At 48.9% G+C, this 21577-nt stretch overlaps 1 protein-coding gene and 1 pseudogene across 1 annotated transcript; both read right to left on the bottom strand.

Annotated features, from left to right (window-relative positions):
- Positions 1-3780: 3780 nt before the first annotated feature.
- On the bottom strand, positions 3781-5403 carry LOC136493379 (putative cis-zeatin O-glucosyltransferase). Its single transcript, XM_066489459.1, has one exon. The coding sequence runs from the start codon at positions 5314-5316 to the stop codon at positions 3913-3915; it is 1404 nt and encodes a 467-aa protein (XP_066345556.1). The 5' UTR covers positions 5317-5403; the 3' UTR covers positions 3781-3912.
- Positions 5404-9334: 3931 nt separating this feature from the next.
- LOC136492186 (uncharacterized) lies at positions 9335-10265 on the bottom strand (annotated as a pseudogene).
- Between the last annotated feature and the right edge of the window lie 11312 nt (positions 10266-21577).

The following is a 21577-nucleotide window of genomic DNA, read 5'->3' as shown; positions in this document are numbered from 1 at the left end:
TCCTCTAGTTCTTCGGGATATGGTAGATGTCGCAGAGGATTGCAGGGTGGCTCTGTTTCATGTAGAACCACTTGGAATTCCACCCTTTCAGAGAAGTGTTCAGCGGTACGTTAATATACTCGCTGGCCATTCCATCCCGGAGCTGTAAATAGACGTCGTCGACCACCTTGGAGCCACCGCCGCCTTTCTTCTTCAACCAGAAGAGATATCTAAAGAGGTTGAAGTGCGGCAGAACCCCCAGAAACGTCTCACAGAAATGAATAAAGATCGAAATATGCAATATGATGTTGGGGTGGAGATTGCATAGACTAATCGACCAGAATTCCAGTAGATCTCGAAGGAAAGGATGAACAGGGAACCCCAACCCACGCCAGAAATAATCTTCAAAGACTACAACTTCATCGGTGTTAGGCATTGGAAAGGGCTCACTACTGGCTGGCCGCCATAAGATGGTGACGCGGTCAGGAAGCACGCTCGCCGCCACCAATCTCTCGAGCTCTGTTTCTCCCGTGCGTGATGGCATCCACTCTTCATCACGTTTGGCTCTGGCACTTGCTCTCTTTGGGCTCGTTCTCTTTGAGTTCGCAACTCTCCTCTTTGGCGCCATCTTTCGGATCTGGATGGGGGCTAGCGCCGGTAGCGTGCGTGGGTGCGAATCTGGAAGTGTGAGGACTACGAAGGAAGACGAAATGGCAAAGTAGCGAAGGTGGAAACTTGGGATGCGGCGGCACAGTTATAAAGCACTTTCCCCATGTCTTCGCAGTTGAGGTTTTTTGGGAAACCGTTCCCGTAATTTGCGCCTATCCAAATCCTCCGCAACAGCAAGGTGGGCCGTAATGTGGGCTTTTGTGCAACCGCAGCCCACGTCACCCATTTATCGCCGCCGTCAGTTGCTACTCGCCGAATAATCACCGACTTCTCCGCCATTTATTGAGGCTCAGTAACCGACGCTGTACAATCATTACTCCAGTTTTTTCTCCACGGTTGGATTTTTCCGATATGTATGGCTCGGGGACTAGTCGCCTGCTCGGCCAGTCTTCTGCTTTTCTTCTAGTTTCTGACCCTGGCACCACGTAACTGCGTCACCTACTGTCAGGCTCAGGGACTAAGTGGGCACACTTCACCTTGCGTTGAATGTGCGCTCTTCTCATCTCGAGGCTACGCCCGGGGACTGGCTGCCTGCTCGGCTAGTTTTCTACTTTCTGACCCTGGCACCACATGACTACGTCATCTACTGTCAGGCTCGGGGACTAAGTAGACACACTTCACCTCGCGGTGAGTGTGTTTGCTTTTTCCTGGAAGACTCCGTGCCGCTTGAAGCTAAAGAAGAATATCTCATTCACTCGTGGTCGGACTCTAAGTGGGCACACTTCGTCCACTGCGAGGAAATTTTTTATTCTGAACATGAGCTCCTTACACTCTTATGGCAAGACGTGCTTGGGTTATGCTGCTCGGTTACAGGTCGCACTGCTCGGCGTCAGTATATGCTGTTCGGCAACTGCTCACGACTGCTCGGCAACTCATCACGGTGGTCGGACCATGAGTTCGTACTGCTCGGCTTCGTTTGCACCTGCTCGGACAAGCTCAAGACAGCGTTGCACAACGGGTACAAGGCGCTCGGGGACTAGCTATAGGGGGTATGACCCCGGATACCCACGACAGACCACATGGGCTATGCCCCCAGGGGCGGCCCAGCCCACAAGACGAAGCCTTGCGAGGCACGGCTCTGCTCGGTGCCTCCCACAAGACATCTAGAGGATATCCTGAAGATACTGCGAGATCTGTTAGGATATGCATGATCCCTAGATTCTTGTAATCAGTTATTATTTTCTGATTATCTCCTAGATCTAACCGACTTGTAACCCTGCTCCCCGGACTATATAAGGCGGGCAGGGACCCCCTCCAAACTCACGCAATATCAGACGATAGACAATACAAACCAACAGATAACAGGAGTAGCGTATTACGTCATACTGACGGCCTGAACCTGTCTAACTCGTGTGTCTCTGTTGCCTTCTTGTTCTTGATCTCACGCTCCTCTGTCGATCAATCTATCTTCGTGGGATACCCCTCAGAGAACTATCGATGATATTTTGTCGACAGACATACACACAGAGAGCTGAGACAAACATAACTCAACTCTAAAAAATACAACTAATGCCAAAAGAAAAAAAAAGGAAGATAAAAATAAAAAAGTAAAAAAACAACAACGCAAAGACACACACAAACAGAGGGAGAGAGAGTGGCACACAAAAAGACACACATGCACCCACACACACAAAGAACATACACAGACACACTCAGAAGGCGAAGGACAAAAAAGAACTACAGCTAAAAAAACCCACCTTCAAAGACACATATGCACCCAAACACACAAAGAAAGCCCAAACACCCAAAAACACCTTCAGCAGCAGCAATAAAATTGAAGAAAAAAAACACAAAAGAAAGCATACACAAAAAAACCAGCAGCAACTACAAAAGCAGGAAAAAAACTTACAACAGCAGAAATGCAGATCTGCTATAACCAAAAAAAAATTGAAGCAAAAAAACCCAAAAGAAAGTCTAGCGGTCTATAGTTCGTCGCGATAGAATCAGGTGAATGACCGTTGAAATGGAATTGGGGTTTTGGTCGTCTCATCACATAAAACACATAGGTGCAGACATAATTAACTTATAACTTATGACAAAACTTAGAAATACAAAAGTTAGATGAACAAAGCTATATATATAAAGTCGGTATGGATAATTTATACGATAATAACTTGCTTGTATAACTTAGATATCTAACTTGATGAATGGCTTAGATGTAAAATTATATATATAAGTTATATTAAAAAACTTAGATGTATAAATTAATATCATAACATATTAATATAAATATAAATATTATGTACTAATGAAATAACTTGTGTAAAAATAAAAAAGAGAAAAAAACAAAAATAATTAAAACCATAACATGATACATTAATACACGGCACGTTCTTGTACGTTAGTACTAGCTAGGATGGCTCGCGCTTGGTCTCTATGCGCCGACGGCCAACACTTTGCTGAATGGAGTACGCTACTAACAAGCGAGGACTGGCCCACCTCACACGCGACCCACTAATCGTTCGCTGAGTTGGAGACACGCGAGCGACCGTAGTAATGGAATTGGGACTCCCGACCGCTTTGAACCCACGGCGCGTAACCAGCCATCGCACCAAGCGTGTGTTTGGCTAAGGGCCCAAAATTTTTTACGCAGTAATCATCACATCGAATTTTGCGGCACATGCATGGAGTACTAAATGTAGATGAAAAAAAAACTAATTACACAGTTGGTCGAGAAATCGCGAGACGAAACTTTTGAACCTAATTAGTCCATAATTAGATACTAATTACCAAATACAAACGAAATACTACAGTGAGCCAAAATCCAAATTTTTTTTTGATCTAAACGGGGCCTAAGCTCTTCCAATCGACTGATCAACCAACAGCAGCATCAGCCAGCAGACAGACAGAGATGGACTTTATAACAGTGAAAGAGTATTGGAAAGCAAAGGGAGGAATGAGGAAAGCGATCAAGTAGGACTGCAGCCTGCATGAGACAGGAACGCAAGGGCAGACACGATTGTTGTGAAAACGGATTCAGAATTTGAGATGGAAGAACGAAGACACCTCCAACCAACCACAAAGGTGAAAAGGTCTACGTTGGTAGCTTCATCGTGTATTAATTCGTGTACATGTCGTGATGTAGACAGAAAATTCACTATACTGTATCTCTCTGACACAGCATGCATATCCTTTCAAAATTTCGATAGTAGTAGTAATTCTTTTCCTTGCATGCTGTGAAAGTTTCAAACTGATCCGATCATCCGCTGGAAGCACCAGATGTTTTTCTTTCCGCACATGCATGCAGCATGCGTCGTCATACGTTCACCTCGTGATGTAGCCAATGAAGTCGTCGAGATCCTTACGGGAGTTCCCGCCGTCGGCCACGGAGGCGCGAACCGCCTCCCCGAGCTCCTTGGCCCGCTGCCGCACCGCCATCCCCCCGTCAGACAGCATTGCCTCCTCGATCACCTTCTGGATGGCCTGCGCCGGTATGATGTCAGCGTGCTTCTCCCAGGGCCTCACCAGGAACCCCGCCTTGAGGTACTTGCACAGCAGCTCCGAGTCCCAGGGCTGGTCGGAGTGCATGGGCCAGGCGAGCACCGGCTTCCCGTGGCTCAGGCTCTCCATGGTAGAGTTCCAGCCGCAGTGGCTCATGAACGCCGCCGTGGCGCCGTGCGCCAGGATCTCCAGCTGCGGCGCCCACCCGGTGATCACCAGCCCCGTCCCCTCGGTCTCCTTGGTGAACTCGGACAGGAACTTGGCGTGCCGGCTCTCGCCGGACACGTCGGCGTATATGTCGGCGCGGTCGGCGTCGCGCAGCACCCAGATGAAACGCTGCTTGCTGCCCTTCAGCGCCGCGGCGAGCTCGGCGACCTGCTCGGCGCGGAGGCACGAAGTCGTGCCGAACGAGACGTAGAGCACAGACGCCGGCGGCTGCTTGTCGAGCCACTCCAGGCACTCGTGCCGCGCCTGTCCCGGCGGCGTCCGGGCGTCCGCGTCGAGCAGCAGTGGGTTCAACGGCCCGACCGCGAAGAACCTCTGGCCCTGGAACGGCGGCTGCGCGGCGACCACGTCGATGAACTCGCCCTCCACCGCGCGGCACGTGTTCATGACCAGGCCGGCGACGGGCGCGCCCTGCGCGGCCTCCTCCATCTGGAAGACGAAATCCACGAACTCCTTGGACATGCTGGCGTCGGGGGCAAGAAACTGGAGCCCGTAGTCACTGATGAGCCGGTGCCCGGGGTCCAGCCACCCGAGGTCGTACGAGATGGCGACGCACTGCAGCCCGAACGCCTCGCCGTTGCCCAGCCGCGCCGCCTCCGTGGCGGCGAACGGGTTGAGGCGGTCGAACACGACGGCCACGCGGCGGTGGGTGGCGGAGAGGCGCTGGAGGAGCGCCGCGAGCGGGGCGCGCGCCGCGGCGGCGAAGGTCTCGAACATGGGCATGAGGTGGTTCGGGAACGGCGACGGCGCGGCCAGGTCCGGGGGTGGGGAGTCGTACGCCGACACGTCGAGGTCGTGGAACTCGATGGATCCTAGCGCCCTGGGGTCCCAGCCGTGCACGCGCGCGCGCGCCTGCCGGACGTGCGGCGGCGGCGCAGCGTAGTGCACGGAGAGGCCCCGCGACGCCAGCAGCAGCGACAGGTGGAGCAGCTGGTTCAGATGGCCCTGCGCCGGGAACGGCACGGCCACCACGGCTACCGATTCCACCGTGTCAACCGCCATACTACAGCTTCTAGTTCAGGGTCGTGTGTGACAACGCGAGTGTACAGCTTTCTGTAGACTGCCGAGCTATATATATAGTAGGAGTAGTAGACTGCCGGGCAACGCAGCTTTTTCTGGGAGCCATCCAGAGCAGTAGTAGGGGGCAACTTGCGCTTCCAGTGGCCAACTGGCCATCGAAGTCATCGCCCTGGATAGTAGGGTATATTTTTCGACAAATGATCGAATCTCGGCGCATCCGCGCATGGTTTAATTTAAGTGGTCTGGCCAATCAAAACCTGACGAAACAAACCAAGGAGTGCATGCACGGCGACACAAGACTTGATGCCCAGGGTTCGCTGGGATCGTGTACTGGCGTAGTACGTCCTTGTCCTTCCTGGAAAGCTCGTAGCTTGGGGTGGGGCGTGTCACATTCGTCATCGGTGACGGGGCGACGGTCGGCCGGAGCCGCCGGTGATCCTCTGCAAACGCCTCAAACGAAACAGGCTACAAAGATGGGTACGTAACCACTGACGTACAATTCCTTGATGTTTGTGATCTGTCGCAGTAAGATTTTATTAACCGAGGAATCTTAAGTTAATGGCCTCGTTTGACTTGCTAAATCTCGGTTGAAATTGGTTGAAAAACACTGATCTGACTGAATTGTTGCGAAAGAAAAATACTGTTTCAGTAAAAAAAAAAAGCCGAACAATGGTAAGCCGAACTGGACTCGCTGCTGCAGACGAGAACTGGATCGTAATCTCAGAAGCCGATACCGATTACTCCGTGGGTTATTGATGACCACGGACACAAACAAACAAGTCCAATCCAATGCTTTCACGTCAGACGTCACCATCATGTTTTACTACCACACTTCTACCGGTGCCGGCCACGGCACAGGAGGAGGTCCGGAGGGTGGTACTCCGTAGGTACCACTGCCGTCTGCCAAGCCAAGTGCCAGTCACCACAAAATTCTCACGGCGCGTGGCGCGTGGCGCGTGCCTCGAATTATTTAGAGATAATTTCTTATTTAACACCATATAAATGACAGGTTCCTTTCTTACCTCTCAAAAAAATTATGTTTCCTATTTGACACCGAGTTCAACTTTCATTCCTTATACGACACTGCGTATGATTTTCCATCCGTGAACCGTTAAATGCCATGTGAAAAGATGATTTTGCCCCTGTGGGCCCCACCACCCTTCTCCCTCCTCTCCTCCCCTTCTCCCTCCTGTCTGTGCCCGTATAAGCAGCACGCCGGCGATGGAGAAGGCAGGCGCGTCGCGGCCCCCGTCGGTCGTCCCCACCGCTACGGCCAGAGCCCCCTCCCTCCTCTGACGAGCCGCGCCACCCTCCGAGGAGGAGGAGAAGAGGGTGAGCTGCCGGCAGATCCGGGCGCCGAGGTGCGCCGCCGCCGCCGCCGGAGAAGAAGAGGCGACGCGCCGCTGACAGGGCCAGCCACGGACCGGAGCCGTAGGCGGGGAAGAGGAAGAGGCGACCACGCATGGCAAAGGGGCTACGGCGGCGAGCAGCGCACACAGCGCAGTGAGAGAGGAGCAGGGACCCCAGCAGCGGAGGCGTAGCGAGCCGGGGTACCGACTCCTCCCGGTGACCATACCTGCGGCGGCGTAGGCGACCGTGCTGGGGGCTACCGCTCTGGAGGGCCGCCCACGGCAGTGCGCCGCATGCGCAGGGGCCATGCCTGCACCGACGCACCTCCCGCGTGGGTGGCCACGTCGAGAGGGAGGAGAGAGAGATGTGCGCACGGCGGGGGGGAGGGGAGGCGGTATAGCGGCCGCGGGCCCGCGGTTGCCGGCACCGGCAGGGTCCGGCCGCGCCGGTGGGCGGCTGTCGTGGGAGCCCGGGCGCTGCGCCGCTAGATCTGAAGGAAGAGGAAGGAAGGGGTGAAGCTGGATTGGGAGGGGAGGCGACGGAGCGGACGAAGAACGGATGAAGATATATCTTCACCGATGATGAATCGCAGGCAACGAGAAGAGCCGTGAATCAAGGGTGGCGCGGCTCGTCGGAGGAGAGAGGGGGCTCCGGCCGCAGCGGCGGGGACGGCCGGCGGGGGCCGCAACACGCCTGCCTTCTCCACCGCCGACGTGCTGCTTATACGGACGCGGACAGGAGGGAGAAAGGGAGGAGAGGAGGGAGAAGGGCGGTGGGGCCCACAGGGGCAAAATCATCTTTTCACATGGCATTTAACGGTTCATGGATGGAAAAATCCAACGGAGTGTCGGGTAAGAAATGAAAGTTGAACTCCATGTCAAATAGGAACGGAAATTTTTTAAGAGCTACGGATCATTTGTTGAATTATCTCAATTAGTTACCCCGCATGCCGCAGCTATCGGCGATTCCCTCGGCCGTCCCTCGTGATGCTCTGCTTCGTGAGCTTGGTTGGATCGAAAGCCGAGGCCGAATGGCCGATACAAGGCGAGAAAGAAAAGAGACCGGGTCTCAGGAATCCGAATCTTTTTTCCATGCGCTGTCGCTGCAGTCCGGCCGGCAAGCTGCTGCTGCTCGGATGATGCGACGGGGGCGATCCAGACGACTGTGGCGAGCTCCGTCGGACCACGGCGGTTGCGACGCGAATTGGTGTCTTGCGACGGAGACAGCGGGAAGGTCCAAGCACCGGGTCGTCCTGTGTAGGCAGACACATCACATGCTATCCTCCGCCCGGCGCCCGCCGGTGGCCCGTCAGCGTCGGCCTCAGCTGCCCAGCCGGGCGCGCGCGCGGGCTGCTCCTGCTCGGCGCGGGCCGGGAGCCGTCGCGTTTGCGTTTGGACGAACGCGCCAAAGGCAGTTGCCACTTGCCAGCAAGATTCTGCTTCTGCGGGCCGCCTGTTTTTGGCACAGGGCGCGCACGTTCTTTCCTGCTTGTCCAGCAGCATCGAACATCTAGCTTCACAATCACACGTCGGCTCGCCAGTCACCACGCATGGCGCAGCGCCAGCCACCAGATCACAAGTTAGATGCCCAAGTGCCCCACCAGCACCAGCACTGTTATCTGCCTTGTATTGCTGATTGCTGTCGCCTAGCAATAGCTTCTGTAGTTGTATGGGATTCTATCACCAGTATCAAAGAGTTTGGCACCACTGTTATCTGCCTTCTATTGCTGTCGCCTAGCAACAATAGCTTTTGTAGTTGTGTGGGATTCTATCACCAGTATTATCAAAGAGTTTGGCTTGACTGAACTTCTGCAATAGCTACTGCACTGAATTGAATGTACCAGCTTATCAATTTCTTGCGCAGGTGTCTTCCTGGTAGTAGCTGTATCACCGGTATCAGCTTCTGTAGTTGTGTGAGATTCTATCATCAGTGTCATAGAGGACCATGGTAGTAGCTGTATAGGTCTGATTTTCAAACTGAATCTGCATTTGATTGGGAGGTGGCCAGACTGAAATTTCGCTGAAGCCTAAATACTGTTTGTTTCGCTGAAATTTGGCTGATGCTTCTACTTATGCTGATTTGTTCCGAGAGAAAAACACTGTTCCTTCGCTGAAAAGTACCCCTGAAGAACAGGGCGTGAAACTGAATTGAATGGTTGATACTCTCCGTTGGTCGAATAACCTCAGTTTGGTTATAAAGAATTCAGTCGTTCATTTTCCTCCATCTTCAGCAAACCCTGTTGGATAACAACTGAGATTGCAACAGGCAATGCAGAGCACTTGCCACTGAAATTGGATGAGCTTTCATGGTCAACACACATTGATCCACGTTGTCGAGGAAGGTGATTATGTTGTGGTGAACGCCGATAAGGATGCCGTGGGGTGCATTGGGTCACCTCACCCACGGCCTTGCACGTTGGCACAAAGCTGTAGGCGAACTTATGTGGTGGTACCATTGAGCCTATGGAGGCGAGTCGTCAGAGATTTGAGAAAGAAGCTCAATTCCTAGGGGTTATAGTTGATTGCCCCATGAACTTATGGATATTTTAAAGGGTGAAAAAAATTCAGTGCTAAGTGTAAGTGGCTTCGAAACCATCTGAGCAAACGGTAGACTGACTATTCACAAACTTGCCATGTACAAGACGTTAAAAAGGCCTTCGAATCGAACATGTATATATAAAGGATATAAAGGAAAAGAAACCATCTAGTCTAGTTCCTAGAAGGAAGACGAAGGCACGAAAACTCTCTGCTCCCAAAAGTATGACAAAATCCGTGAAAAGAAAAAAAAATCCACTTCTTCTCCCACATCGGTGTGTCGACACGAGTGCCATATCCTAGGTTTGTCTTCAATTCTTCATTCATAGCGGCCAACAATCTGCTGTCAAAATCTGCAAAATAATGTTGTCTGCGATAGTTGCAGTTGCAGCTTCCTTCCTTTGCACCTGGTGCTGGTGGCACCGACTGCTTAGAGGGCACGTTCTCAGCCGCCGGCGCCTTTTCCACCGCCGCTAGCTGGCGCTGGTGCCGCTGAGCTAGATTGCTGCCACTGGGGTCGCTGAGCTAGATTGTTGTTGCTGCTGCTGTAAGGACACCCACCGTGAGGCGACGGAAACTGAGCGGGAGAGACCATGGCTTCGGCTCCCGCAGGACGATCGCCACCCTCGTCGTGGAAGCATGCTGGTTGCGCGGACGCGGTCTGGCTGATCCGTTGCTGCCCTGCGCGAGCCGCGCTGTCCTGCTGTGCTTTCTGTAATTTCATTTCAGCTATCAGTCTCGCATACACTCGATTCCGGCACGCTTCCTCCGTCTCCGGCGGTGGCGGCGGCGGATGCTGCTGCTGCTGCCGTGGAGAGGGCAGCCGAGCTGGTTGACCGGCAGCTAGGTTCGGCGGACGCATCATCGTCTTGGGACCAAGAGAGTTGGGGGCGGTCGCAGCTGCGCGGTGCGGCGGGGGTAGCCTCAACACCGGCGCCGCCTGGCCGTTCGGAGAGTGAAAAAACCTTGCGTATGAGCGGCCGCGGAGCCTATCTTAATGGTCCATATGTTCTCGAGATTTGTGCCGGACCTGTAGCTGCATGTCATTTTTGTTTTGTTTATTTAGCTGGGTCCCACCTCCCACGTTGGTCAACTATAGCATGCCTCACGTGAATCTGGAAATGCCTGGATGCCTCCTTTGTGCCTATGTCCCAGGCATTTTTTTTGGCTGTTTCACGTCTTCGCGCTGCTCAGATTTGAAACGTTTTGGCCTTCCGAGCTCATTTTCAACACTTGCGTTCAATCCGGCCACAGACTCGATCAAAAAAAAAAAAAAAACCGGCCACAGGCCAAAGTTGTTTCTCTTATTTGCTCTCCAACCCTAGATTCCCAATCTCTCTCGTTGCTCCTGCCTTCGATGTAGGCCAGCGGCGGCACCGTACATTCCGGTGAGGAACCTCCGCATCGAATCGACGGTCAAAGGACTAAGACCGGCTCGCCGACCTCTTCCGTGACGCGGCCAAGAGAGTGGTCGACGAACTTGACTCGGCCTTCTGGAGGCGTCAGGTTTGTTCTTCAATGTGCTGATATAAGAACTTGATGGTCCATTATCACCTTGATTTTTTTTTCTGGATTCTCTTTGGATTCCGTCCTTTTCTTGCTCGATTGATTGGAGTTTGTCGCTGGATAGGATGACCAAAAATGCTCTAACTATTTTTTGAATCTTGGCGGTAGAAACTAATGCAACCTTCTGAGCCTTTCAAGATCTATGAGATTTCTTTTCTCTGTTTGGTTTCGATTCGCTTTGCTTTGTTTTTTTACATGATCTCAACATATTTTACCAACATTTTGCTTTTTGAATTGATTTGTGTTGCAATGGATATTTTTTTCCAGATTGCAGCGGAATTTTTTTGTCAGATTATAGGACAAGGACAAATGTCTCTGAATACTGAGAGGAACATGTTGAATTCTCTGTTATATGTTTCTATATATTTTCTTATGGCACGCGAGTTACTGTAAGCTCTGATCTGAGTCAAGGATCTGGAATTGTTGCATTAACTTTTTTTGTTAGAGTAATTGAGCATATGAATTCTAGATATACCAGTAGGACAAGATATCTGTATTAACAAGTAGGACAAGATTTAACTGTTCACTTGTATTATATTATCAGCATGCCTGATGTGCCGCCGTATGCCTCTACCTCATATTCAAGTTTGCCCCGTCCCCTACTGTTTTCTCGGATCTTCTCTTTCCCCAAATTGCTGGAATCCGTCCACCAGATAGCACAACCCGTTTCAAACTTTTATTAGATCCATTGTATCTAATTGAAAATGAAATCAATTTTCGTCTGCTCATCTCAACCCCTCGTCTGCTTCATTGTTAGGTTATACACTTTTTTTCACTCTTGTGTAAAGGGAAATACATATCCTCGCCACATCTGATTTGCGCCACTAATAATCTCACATTAATTTTGATTTTTGGCATACAGATTTATATACTTGTTCATTTTTGTTCCATTCAGGTAAATACATTCATATTCAGTTATTTTTTCACCAATTTTCTCGCAGTAAACATTTAATTTAGTAGGACTTAGTCATTGACAGATAGGTGCCAGGGAAGCTTTTTTTTAGTTGCTGATGAGCACATCTTTTGCTTATTAGTATACAGTCATTAAACACAGCAGAAATGTCTTTGCTAAGCTGCTTTAGTTGCTAGTTGAGGCTATCATCTTATTGGCTGTTCGTTTTTGTTCCCTTCAGATAAGTCCATTCATATTCAGTTGTTTCTTCACAAGTTTTCTAAGTGTAAACATTTAATTTAGTAGGATTTGGGCATTCACAGATAAGTGACAATGATGTTTTTTTAAGATGCTGAGTATGTCTTTTGCTAATTTGATTTAAGGCGACTAAAATTTGTATACGATCATAATCATAACAGAAACTGCATGTCTTTGTTTCTAAATAAGGCTATCATCTTACTTGTTCATTTTTGCACCATTCAGATTAATTTTTTTTTCACAAGTTTTCTCACTGTAAACATTTAATTTGGTAGGACTTGGCAATAACAGATAGGTGCTAATGATGTTCTTTTAGATGCTGAGCACATTTTGTGCTAATTGGATTTAAGATGACTAAAAAATTAGTAAACAGTCATTAACAATAACAGAAACTGCATATCTTTGCTAAGCTGCTTTAGTTGCTAAATGAGGGTAGTGTGTGTTCATTTTTGTTCCATTGATATAAGTCCATTCAGATTCAGTTGTTTTTGTCACTGTAAACATTTAATTTAGTAGGACTTCAGCACTGATAGATAAGTGCTAGGGATGCTTTTTTAGATGCTGAGCACATCTTTTGCTAATTGGAAAGCATGCAACTAAAAAAGTAGTCATAAATAATAGAACCATTGTCATTCAGTTTTCTTACTTGAACTTCTCATCCATTTTCCCTAAACACTATCCTGAAGGAAGGTTGAGGATTTTTAATTAGACTTGCCATATAGGAATAATATCTTTAGCCTGAAGCCCCTTTAAGCCTTAACCACAGTTTACATTTAATACCCCAGACGTATTTGAATTACAGTTTATGTAACAATGTTTTTTTTTAGTCATTCAATTAGTCATTATTTTTAAACTCAAAGCACCCGAACAAAAAAAATAACTTTGATATCCTTTGGTAAGCTGTTGTTTCTTATATAGTTGTTTGTGGCAACAACTATATTATATGTCTGACAAGTAGATGGTTATATACTTATATAAATAGCTCCGTATACCAATTACGTTTTTCTTTTACCTTGTTCCTTTTTTTTAGCGGCATCTCAGTTACACTTGAATAAGTCTGGTCGATGAAATTGCAGGATGTTATATTTTATATTTATATTCATGTTGTATCTGTTAAATTCAATCGATGATATCTAACAATAATCGGGATTGTCTAGTTCTTAATTATTTTGTTTTCCTTTTTCTGATTTCACATCATTTTAGCTTCCTGCATATATATTTTTTTCCTTCAGTCCTCTACCTCGGATCTTGTTCTCGGGCGCCCAGATTTGATGGCTAATTTGCCTTAGTGGTCCTCCAGTCTCTCTACAGATGCTAACTTTTTTCGATCTGTACCTACTTGTTACCGGTAGCCAAGAACAACACAAGCAAGCACGAAAAGCAGCGGAGATCTAGCGCTCACAAGCAGCGAGAGAAGCACCCGAGAAATCCCAACTCCGCCCGGAGAGAGAGATCCTGTTCCAGCGACAAGTCTCGTAAGGGGGAAGCGACGTGCGAGAGCAAAGGAAAAATCGCGCGGATTCAAGTCGACCAAATCGAGAACCGCCTACGAAATCACACCCACACGCACAAACGAACTCGGAAGAACACCGGCGGTTCTCTCACCTTTCTTTCCCTTCACAGCCGCTCCCCGAGCGGCGCGCGCACGGGAGCGAGCATCCTGCCGGTAGATCCACGCAGCGAGCAGACGGGGAAATATTTAAAGGGGGGGTTAAGATCAAAATGTGAGCGGAAAATATTTAAATTTAGAGGTACACAGTATACAAGTAAATCGAGTAGATGCGAGCTAGCTACCATTGTGGAAAAAAGGATTCATTCATCAATGAGATGACCTAAATCCATGGAAAAATAAACAATATATAACGACGGAACAAATTGAATGTAATGAACAACAAAAAAAAAAACCCTAAAAATCAGCGATATCACTAATCAATTAAACTTAGAAAACAAAAAAGGTACCTAGAATGCTAGATCGGGTAGAAGAAGGGCAACCCAGTAACAGTAAGTAAACAAGAACAAATCAGAGATGTCGACACAAACAGCCTGCAAAAAAATTAGCAGAGGGGAAAAATTAGTGATGAAGACAAACTGTTGAATCCCGCAGATCAGTGGAGGCTAATACTTGTTGGAAAATATGAAGAGAAAAGAGAAACGAGAAAACATGAAGGAAGGGCGGGCGCGAGCGACGGATAAGAGCGACAGCTAGAACGTGTGAGAGAGCTGAAGAAATGGTGTGTGGATTCCAAAACCATATAAACCATATTGAAGTGCTAAAGGACATGTCCGGCTGCCTAGCTCAGTCCATGAACGCGAGGGAAGCGAGGCAAGATTCTTTCTGCAGAACTGGAAAGTGAGGCAAAACCATTAAGTGGGCCCCACCGACTCAAAAGGTCTGCAACGGTTGCAGGGGCAATACAAAAGTTTGAAAAATATGTGCTCTTTTGAATTTTTTTATATGCTACTATCGTATTATATAATATATTAAAAAAATATATGATCTTTTAAAAAAATTCACATAGTAAAGATCTGGAGTATCTTAATATTAGTATGTCAACATACTCAAATTGATAAATGAGTACGTACACATACCCAACGTGATTTATTGATTATAGGAGTAATTACTTCTGGGAGTATATAAAATTCACTAACAAATGATACATTACCAGGAAACAAATTATCAGTCGGTTTATAAGCTAGAATTTACAGTATTTTTCTCTCACAACAAAACAACTGCAGCCGGTTTATCAGTCGGCTTTAATGCCTAACGAACACGCCCACAACAACTACGATAGAGTGGCAAGTAATACTGAATAAGAAAAAAGGATTCTACATGATTTTCATTAAATGAAAACGGACAAGAATCGCATTGCAATGTGATGCAAATGCTCGAACAGTGAAAATGCTTCCTCCAAAAATGATAAGCATCTGACCTGGGCAGTATAGTCTTGACAATGCTCTGAGCCTCAGATGCAGTAGTAAGAACATTAAAAAAAATAAGATCTGGAAAGTAGAAGCAAGTAAATTGCAGTTCCTGTGATTGTATAACAAAAGCATTGAAATACCAGTAATATATGAAAAGAATAATGGAGTATATGATACAAGAAAATGGGAAGTACCTAAGTGGAACGAAGTGAGAAAAGCCGAAACCAAAAAACAAAAAAAAAAAAGGAAACAAAAGGATGACTAAATGCACATGAAGTACAGTAATAACAATACTCCAGTCAAACTTCAAAAGTACTATTGGCGGCGTTCGGCTGGTCCGGCTTGTTCTCCTCACAATGCTACAGTACATCTTTCAGCCGCTACAGTATTTCTCTCTCATAAAACCGGTCGCTACAGTGTTTTGTCTTCTTTTTTCCAGACAAGCGAACGGGGCCATTACCTAAAAAGGTCGCGGCCGAGGGGGAGGACGAATGACAGCGACGGTGGCCTGGTGAGATGTGTCCAAACGCGAGTACGGGTGGCCTGGCGAAACAAGCAAGCGGGGCAGATTTCTCGCCCGGAGCCTAACGAGGCAGAAATGAAGTTGACTGGGTGGTCCCCATGTCTGCAAAAAGCCTGCATGCATGCAGGGCCCAGTGCAAAAAGCAGCCAATTAGACTGACTCCAACAAAGAGCACCCAAAAGCGAGACGCATTGCCGGTTTTACATCGCGCACAGTGAAATGGTCTGTAAAACTCCGTTCTCCAACCGCCGAACGCCCTAGAACGTCCTCTTCCTCTCGCGAGCGCCGCCGCCTCTTCCCTTCCTCCTCTCCCGGCGAGCTCCGTCCCTTCCTCCTCTCCCGGCGAGCTCCGTCCCGGCGAGCTCGGCCCCGGCGAGCTCCGCCCCGGCGCGCTCCGCCCCGGCGAGCTCGGCCTCGGCGTGCTCGGCCCCGGCGCGGGCGAGCTCGGCCCCGGCGCGGGCGAGCTCGGCCCCGGCGAGCTCGGCCCCGACGAGCTCCGCCCCGGCGACGGTCGTCCCCGAGCTCGTGGTGGTGGGACCCGCCTGCGTGGAGGAGACGCAAAGGGAACGAGAGAGGACGCAAGTTTGCATAGCGTGTTTAGTCGGACGCAAAATGGCTGCTGTGTTTGGGGACTCCGTTGGAGGATGATTTTTACCGCAAAAGTACTGTGCACTACGCAAAATACGGATGGGTCACGGTTTGGGTAGTCCGTTGGAGACAGTCTTACAGCCACACGTTAGGCTCCGCGGCCGCTCGTACGCAAGGTATTGCATTTCAGTGGCCGTTCGTGTTCGGCGTGCCAGCCGCTCGGTTGCCGTACCCATACACCAACAGTGTCTGCTGCACTTGTACCGGTCCCTGCATGTTGTTATACACCGGTGGCGGCCAATGCACTAGCGCGGGGAGTCCTGGTCCGTGGTGCCCTGCTGCTCCAGCTCCGGCTCCGACCGGCGGCATGCGCACGCTACTACCACCGCTATCGCCACACGTTGGCGCTGAACATCCGCCGCCCGGGAACAAGGTCATCTGGGAAACACCCTTGTTCGACGCGCCGGTGTGCCCGCTCATCGCTGGCCGCTCCACCGCGGGCCTCTTGGCCGGCGGCTGCTGCCTGCTCGACGGTGCCTGCGCCGCTGCCTCTCCAACGCCCTCCGGCGCCGGCCCGGATGGCTGCGACGGAGTTGGCACCTCCGCCGCCGCCGCCGCCGCCTCGATCTCCTTCCACTTTCTCAATGGGCTCCTCTAAATGAGAAAATTCCCTATTTACCATCAACATGCTTCTCTGTATAGCATCTAAAAATTAAAATTTTTCAATATAGCACTGGGTTTGTTTTTGTCCTCTATCTAGCACTACCGTAAGTAGACCACTAACACTGTTAATTGATAGCGGAAAAGTCCATTATACCCCTATTTCATCCTATACAGATCATTTGCAATGAATGTTTCATCAGTATAGAAGCAGGACATTTACAATGTGAACATCAACCTCTTTTTTTGCTAGATTATTTGTTTTCAACAATAAATAATTTTTAACAACATTATTTTTTTGACCCAATGTATTGCAACAGCAGCAACTTACATGAGATCTCCATATACATTAGCAACTATAGATTGCTTAAGCCACACAAACCACATAGTTCGCACATATATCAAGTGTCCAAGTTCACATAAAGAAAACCACAGCAAACTATACATATTACATGGTACATAGATGGCACGAGAAATCACAGACCGAGCCTTCTTTTGCTCCTAGTACTCATTGCAGGGCTAGGAGGGACAACCATTTTGCTTTTGCTTCTTGTGCCCATTGCAGGGCCGTCAAGTGATTTCATGGGAATTTTTTGTATGTCATTATTCATTTTCCCTTTTGCCTTTGGTTTGGACTTACCTTTGGTTTTGCCATAGCGAAAGGTCCTTGTTGGTTTTGGTAATTGAGTGACAACCTAGGTGGACTAATTGTGTTTATGTGAGATACACATGTGATTAGTCCATAGGTACATGTGTGTGAGCAACATATGCCATGAAGGTGAAAATGGCTTGGAGATGTTGCAAAGCTCACACATGTGATGATGAAGGAGCTTAAATGCACATGAGACATGACATTGAGTCATGTGATCAAGGTGGAGAAGATCAAGACAAGACTTGGCTTGATGGACCGATTGCAAGCGTGAAGGGCAAGTCGAAGGCTTTGGAGTGATGGACCGCGTGGCGGTGAAGCTTGAGCAAGACTTGGCGCCGATGGACGATGGCAACGGTGAAGAGCAAGCAGAGTCAAGATCGATGAACCAATATAATCATGTGATGATATGAAGTGGATCATATCATTGTTGATCGTGTTGGTGCATGTGTTGCATCAACATTGGAGGAGATGGAATGGAATGCGCAAGGCAAAGGTATAACCTAGGGCATTTCATTTCACCGGTCATAGGTGTGTAGAGAAGTTTATGACCGGGTTTAGGATAGATGGCCGTACTATCAAGAGGAGCAAACTTGTTTGCATATCGGTCATCTAGTGCCACTCGAGTGATCTAACTTTGCATTGTCGCTAGGATCGAGTGGCGTGGCAAGTTGAGTGGCTAACATCCTTTGGGAAATGATTGTGAAAATGCTAACACACATACACATGGTGGTGTACACTTGGTGGTGTTGGCACATTTACAAAGGAGGTGGTGTTTGCAGGGGTGAGATGGGTTTTGGGTCCCTCTCGGCGGGATTCGGCGCTTTCGGGAAAATGGAATGTCTATTTTCTATTGCGCCGGATGCAAATTCTTGTGGTTGGCTCTTTGGAGCAAGGATGAAGAAGTTAGAAGTGAAAACGAGTTAGTCGCGAAGATGCTGGCGTCGGTCAACTGACCAGCCGCTGGATCCAAATGCACCAGACGCTGATTGCCTGCGTCCGGTCGCGCTGACGTGGAGTGTAGCAGTAGCTGGAGAGTGACCGGACGCTGGTGCTGCGTCCGATCGCGTTCGACCGGACGCGTCCGGTCATGCTCGGGAGCTTACTGGAAACGACCGGACGCTGAGGGTCCAGCGTCCGATCAGTTGAAGCTGATGTGTCCAGTCAGGTCAAGTGACCGTTGGAATCGGGACACGTGGTCGTCTGTGGGCGACCGGACGCTGAGGTCCAGCGTCCGGTCAACACGACCGGAGCATCCGGTCGGCCCGACCGTTGCCCAGTGAAGGGGTAACGGCTAGTTTAGCCCTTGGGGCTATAAATAGAAGTGGCCCTCGGCCATGGCTGGTGCTGAGCACCTCAAGGGACTTAGTGTCCATGCTTGTGAGTGCTTGGGAGCCCTCCATCACACATATACTTGATAGTGATCATTCGATTGTGTGAGTGAGCGATTCTAGTGCGATTGCATCGTGAGATTGCATCGAGTGGCACTAGGTGATCGAGTTGCAAGCCGGTGGTGCTTGTTACTCTTGGAGGTTGCCACCTCCTAGACGGCTTGGTGGTGGTCTCCATCGAAGCGCGCAAGAAGCTTGTGCGGCACTCCGGAGAAGTGCTTGTGAGGGGCATTGTGCTCGCCCCGCGGGAGCCGCGAAGAGCAACTCTAGTAAAGCGTGTCATTGAGCTACCCTCACTCAAGGGGTAGGTTCTTGCGGCGCCCGACGTGCGGGCTTAGCGGGACACAAAGATTTATCCCGAGGTTCGGAACCCCACTAAGGAGCTCCTACGTCCTCGTTGTTGAGGTGACCACAAAGGTCGGAGTCTTTTCCACCTCCTTGCCTCTCTCTAAGCGACCACAAAGGTCACTTGAGCTTTCCACTAAGAAATCGAAGGGTGATACAAACTTCCCAAGGCTCTTCCACAAGATGGAAGCTCTAGGGCAACGCCTAGCCGGCTAGGGGCAAAGCCCCAAGAGTAATAGACGCAAAAACAACCGGCTTGACGAAGAAATCAAGTGCTCAAGCTTTCCAATAGTGATGCTCTCACTTAATCCACTCTCCTTTTACTCAAAAACTAAGGGAATCGAAGATTGGAGCAAAGGGGGAAGGAGAGGGGTGCTTTGGTTGCTTGGGAGCTGTTCAGCACGAAGTGAGTCAACTGTGTAATGAGTCCGTAACGGTTAGAAGAGAAGAGAGGAGTATTTATACTCCAAGTGAAAATCCAACCGTTCAGATCTACGTCGGAAGTTCCGACGCAGATCTCGGGACTTCCGACGATAACAAAAACACTGTTCACGGAGGTCAGAAGTCAGCGCGTGCAAGTCAGTGTCGGAACTCCCGGCAAACGTCGGGACTTCCGACGGTCGGAACTCCCGACGATCGTCGGGACTTCCGACGTGCACAGTTAATCAAACAGCCAGCACTGCTGAGGCCGGGACTCCCGGCTTGGGACAGGTCAGTGTCGGAACTCCCGGCGAACGTCGGGACTTCCGACGGTCGGAACTCCCGGCGAACGTCGGGACTTCCGACGTGCACAGACAGCGAGCAGTCAGAAGCACAGGTGCCGGGACCCCTGGCTTAGGTCGGGACTTCCGACTGTCGGGAGTTCCGACTTACGTCGGGACTTCCGACACCGAAAGTCACAGAAAATTATTCTATGTGCTCGTGAAGTGCTAGAGTGACACACTTTTGATTTTATTTAAATGCTTGAGCACTCTATCTTCCTCAGACCAACTAAACTTGCATCCCTCTTTATAGTGCGGCGGATCCTAAACTCAAAAGCAAAATTAAAACCTTTGGAGATCGTTTTGAATTCGTCCGCCTTTACAACTTCAAGAATTGAGGGATACCATTTCATCTTTATCAACTCTTTGAATCTTTCATGGGACTAATAGCTGCAACATATCTCATTAAGATCACATTAGTCCCTAATTTGGATGTCATCAATACACCAAAACCCACATAGGGGGCAAATGCACTTTCACAGTGTGGGGTCTTGAATGAGGAAATCCTTCACCTTTGCACATACCCAATGTTTGGTACCATTGGCCACCTTCATATTCCTTCTTGTGCTTGGGCAATCATGCTCAAAAGGGTTCTTTTTTATCTGAATAGATAAACAAATGTAAGCACACAACATTGTTTTTAAGAACAACAGTGGAAAATCAATACATAAAGTAAGTATAATACAATTACCATAATAGTTCCCTTGTCCTGGGTGGTAGAAGCATGTATCCTCCATGGACAATTATCATCTAATTTCCTGGAACAATAGGCCCCAAACCTAGAATGATTGCTATTTGCAGTTCTATATTCGAACTCATGTTTAATTGCATGCTGAGATAGCGCCAACTTAAAAGCTTCCATACAAGAATATGTGGTGCCTTCTGTCATTGGAGGGTCTTCTTTGTCATGTTCTATATCTGGGACATGATCTTCCTCATATTCTGTGTCCACCAGCTCATCAGCAACCTCAGTTTCAGATTCGGACTGTGAGTCGAGATCCTCCTCATCATCCATACCCTCCTCATCAGGACCAAAATCCTTTTCCATTCTTTTGCGCCTAGAATAAAGGACCACATTTAGAGCATGCATAGGTTCATTGCTTGCCAAGTACATAGCCTCCTCATCGACCCCTACATGTTCATTCTTGGGCGATGGATTATCTAAATATGTGTCCTCTAGTTCAACAGAAGGATTCTGCATGGGCTGCCCTTGGTCCTCGTAATGCCAGTGAGCGAGAGGCTCATATGGTTCAGATGGATGAGAATATGTTACGAACATGTCCATGACCTTTGTTTTCTTATGTTTTTTTCAAACATTAACATCAAATCTTGGTCGGTTTTAACTTCTGGGAAGGTTTTTGAATCATGGTCATGATACTGAAGATGTGCAGTTTCCATATAGCCAGGAGGGTACTAATCTACGATGGATTCAACTAAATCTTGAAAATTAGTGAGATTAGAATCAACAACTTTCTCAAAACAAAAGCATCTTACATCTTTCCTAGCTTTCTTAGGGCTACCAAGGTGTTTCATTTATAGGATATAAGTTGAATTTTGAATCAAGAGATGGATGAAACCTGTGAACCAAATAAAAACATCTTAAACTATGAGTAATTGTACCAACAGTTGAAAGGGCATCAACACCAAGAACACAATGAGGAGAGGATGGGAACTCACCCATCCAACAATGCGGCCATGTCAGACCTTCGAGCGCCGCCGGGTGGCACCTCTGCTCGTGTGCTTGGGCTGTGCAAGGTTGCGCACGTGCCTCTGCTAGGGCTGTGCGGGGCTGCGCACGTGCCGC

Source organism: Miscanthus floridulus, chromosome 11 (genome assembly GCF_019320115.1).
Source record: "Miscanthus floridulus cultivar M001 chromosome 11, ASM1932011v1, whole genome shotgun sequence".
Taxonomy (NCBI): Eukaryota; Viridiplantae; Streptophyta; class Magnoliopsida; order Poales; family Poaceae; genus Miscanthus; species Miscanthus floridulus.
Note: the sequence above shows the minus strand (reverse complement) of the source record. Positions and strands in the feature narration are given on the sequence as shown.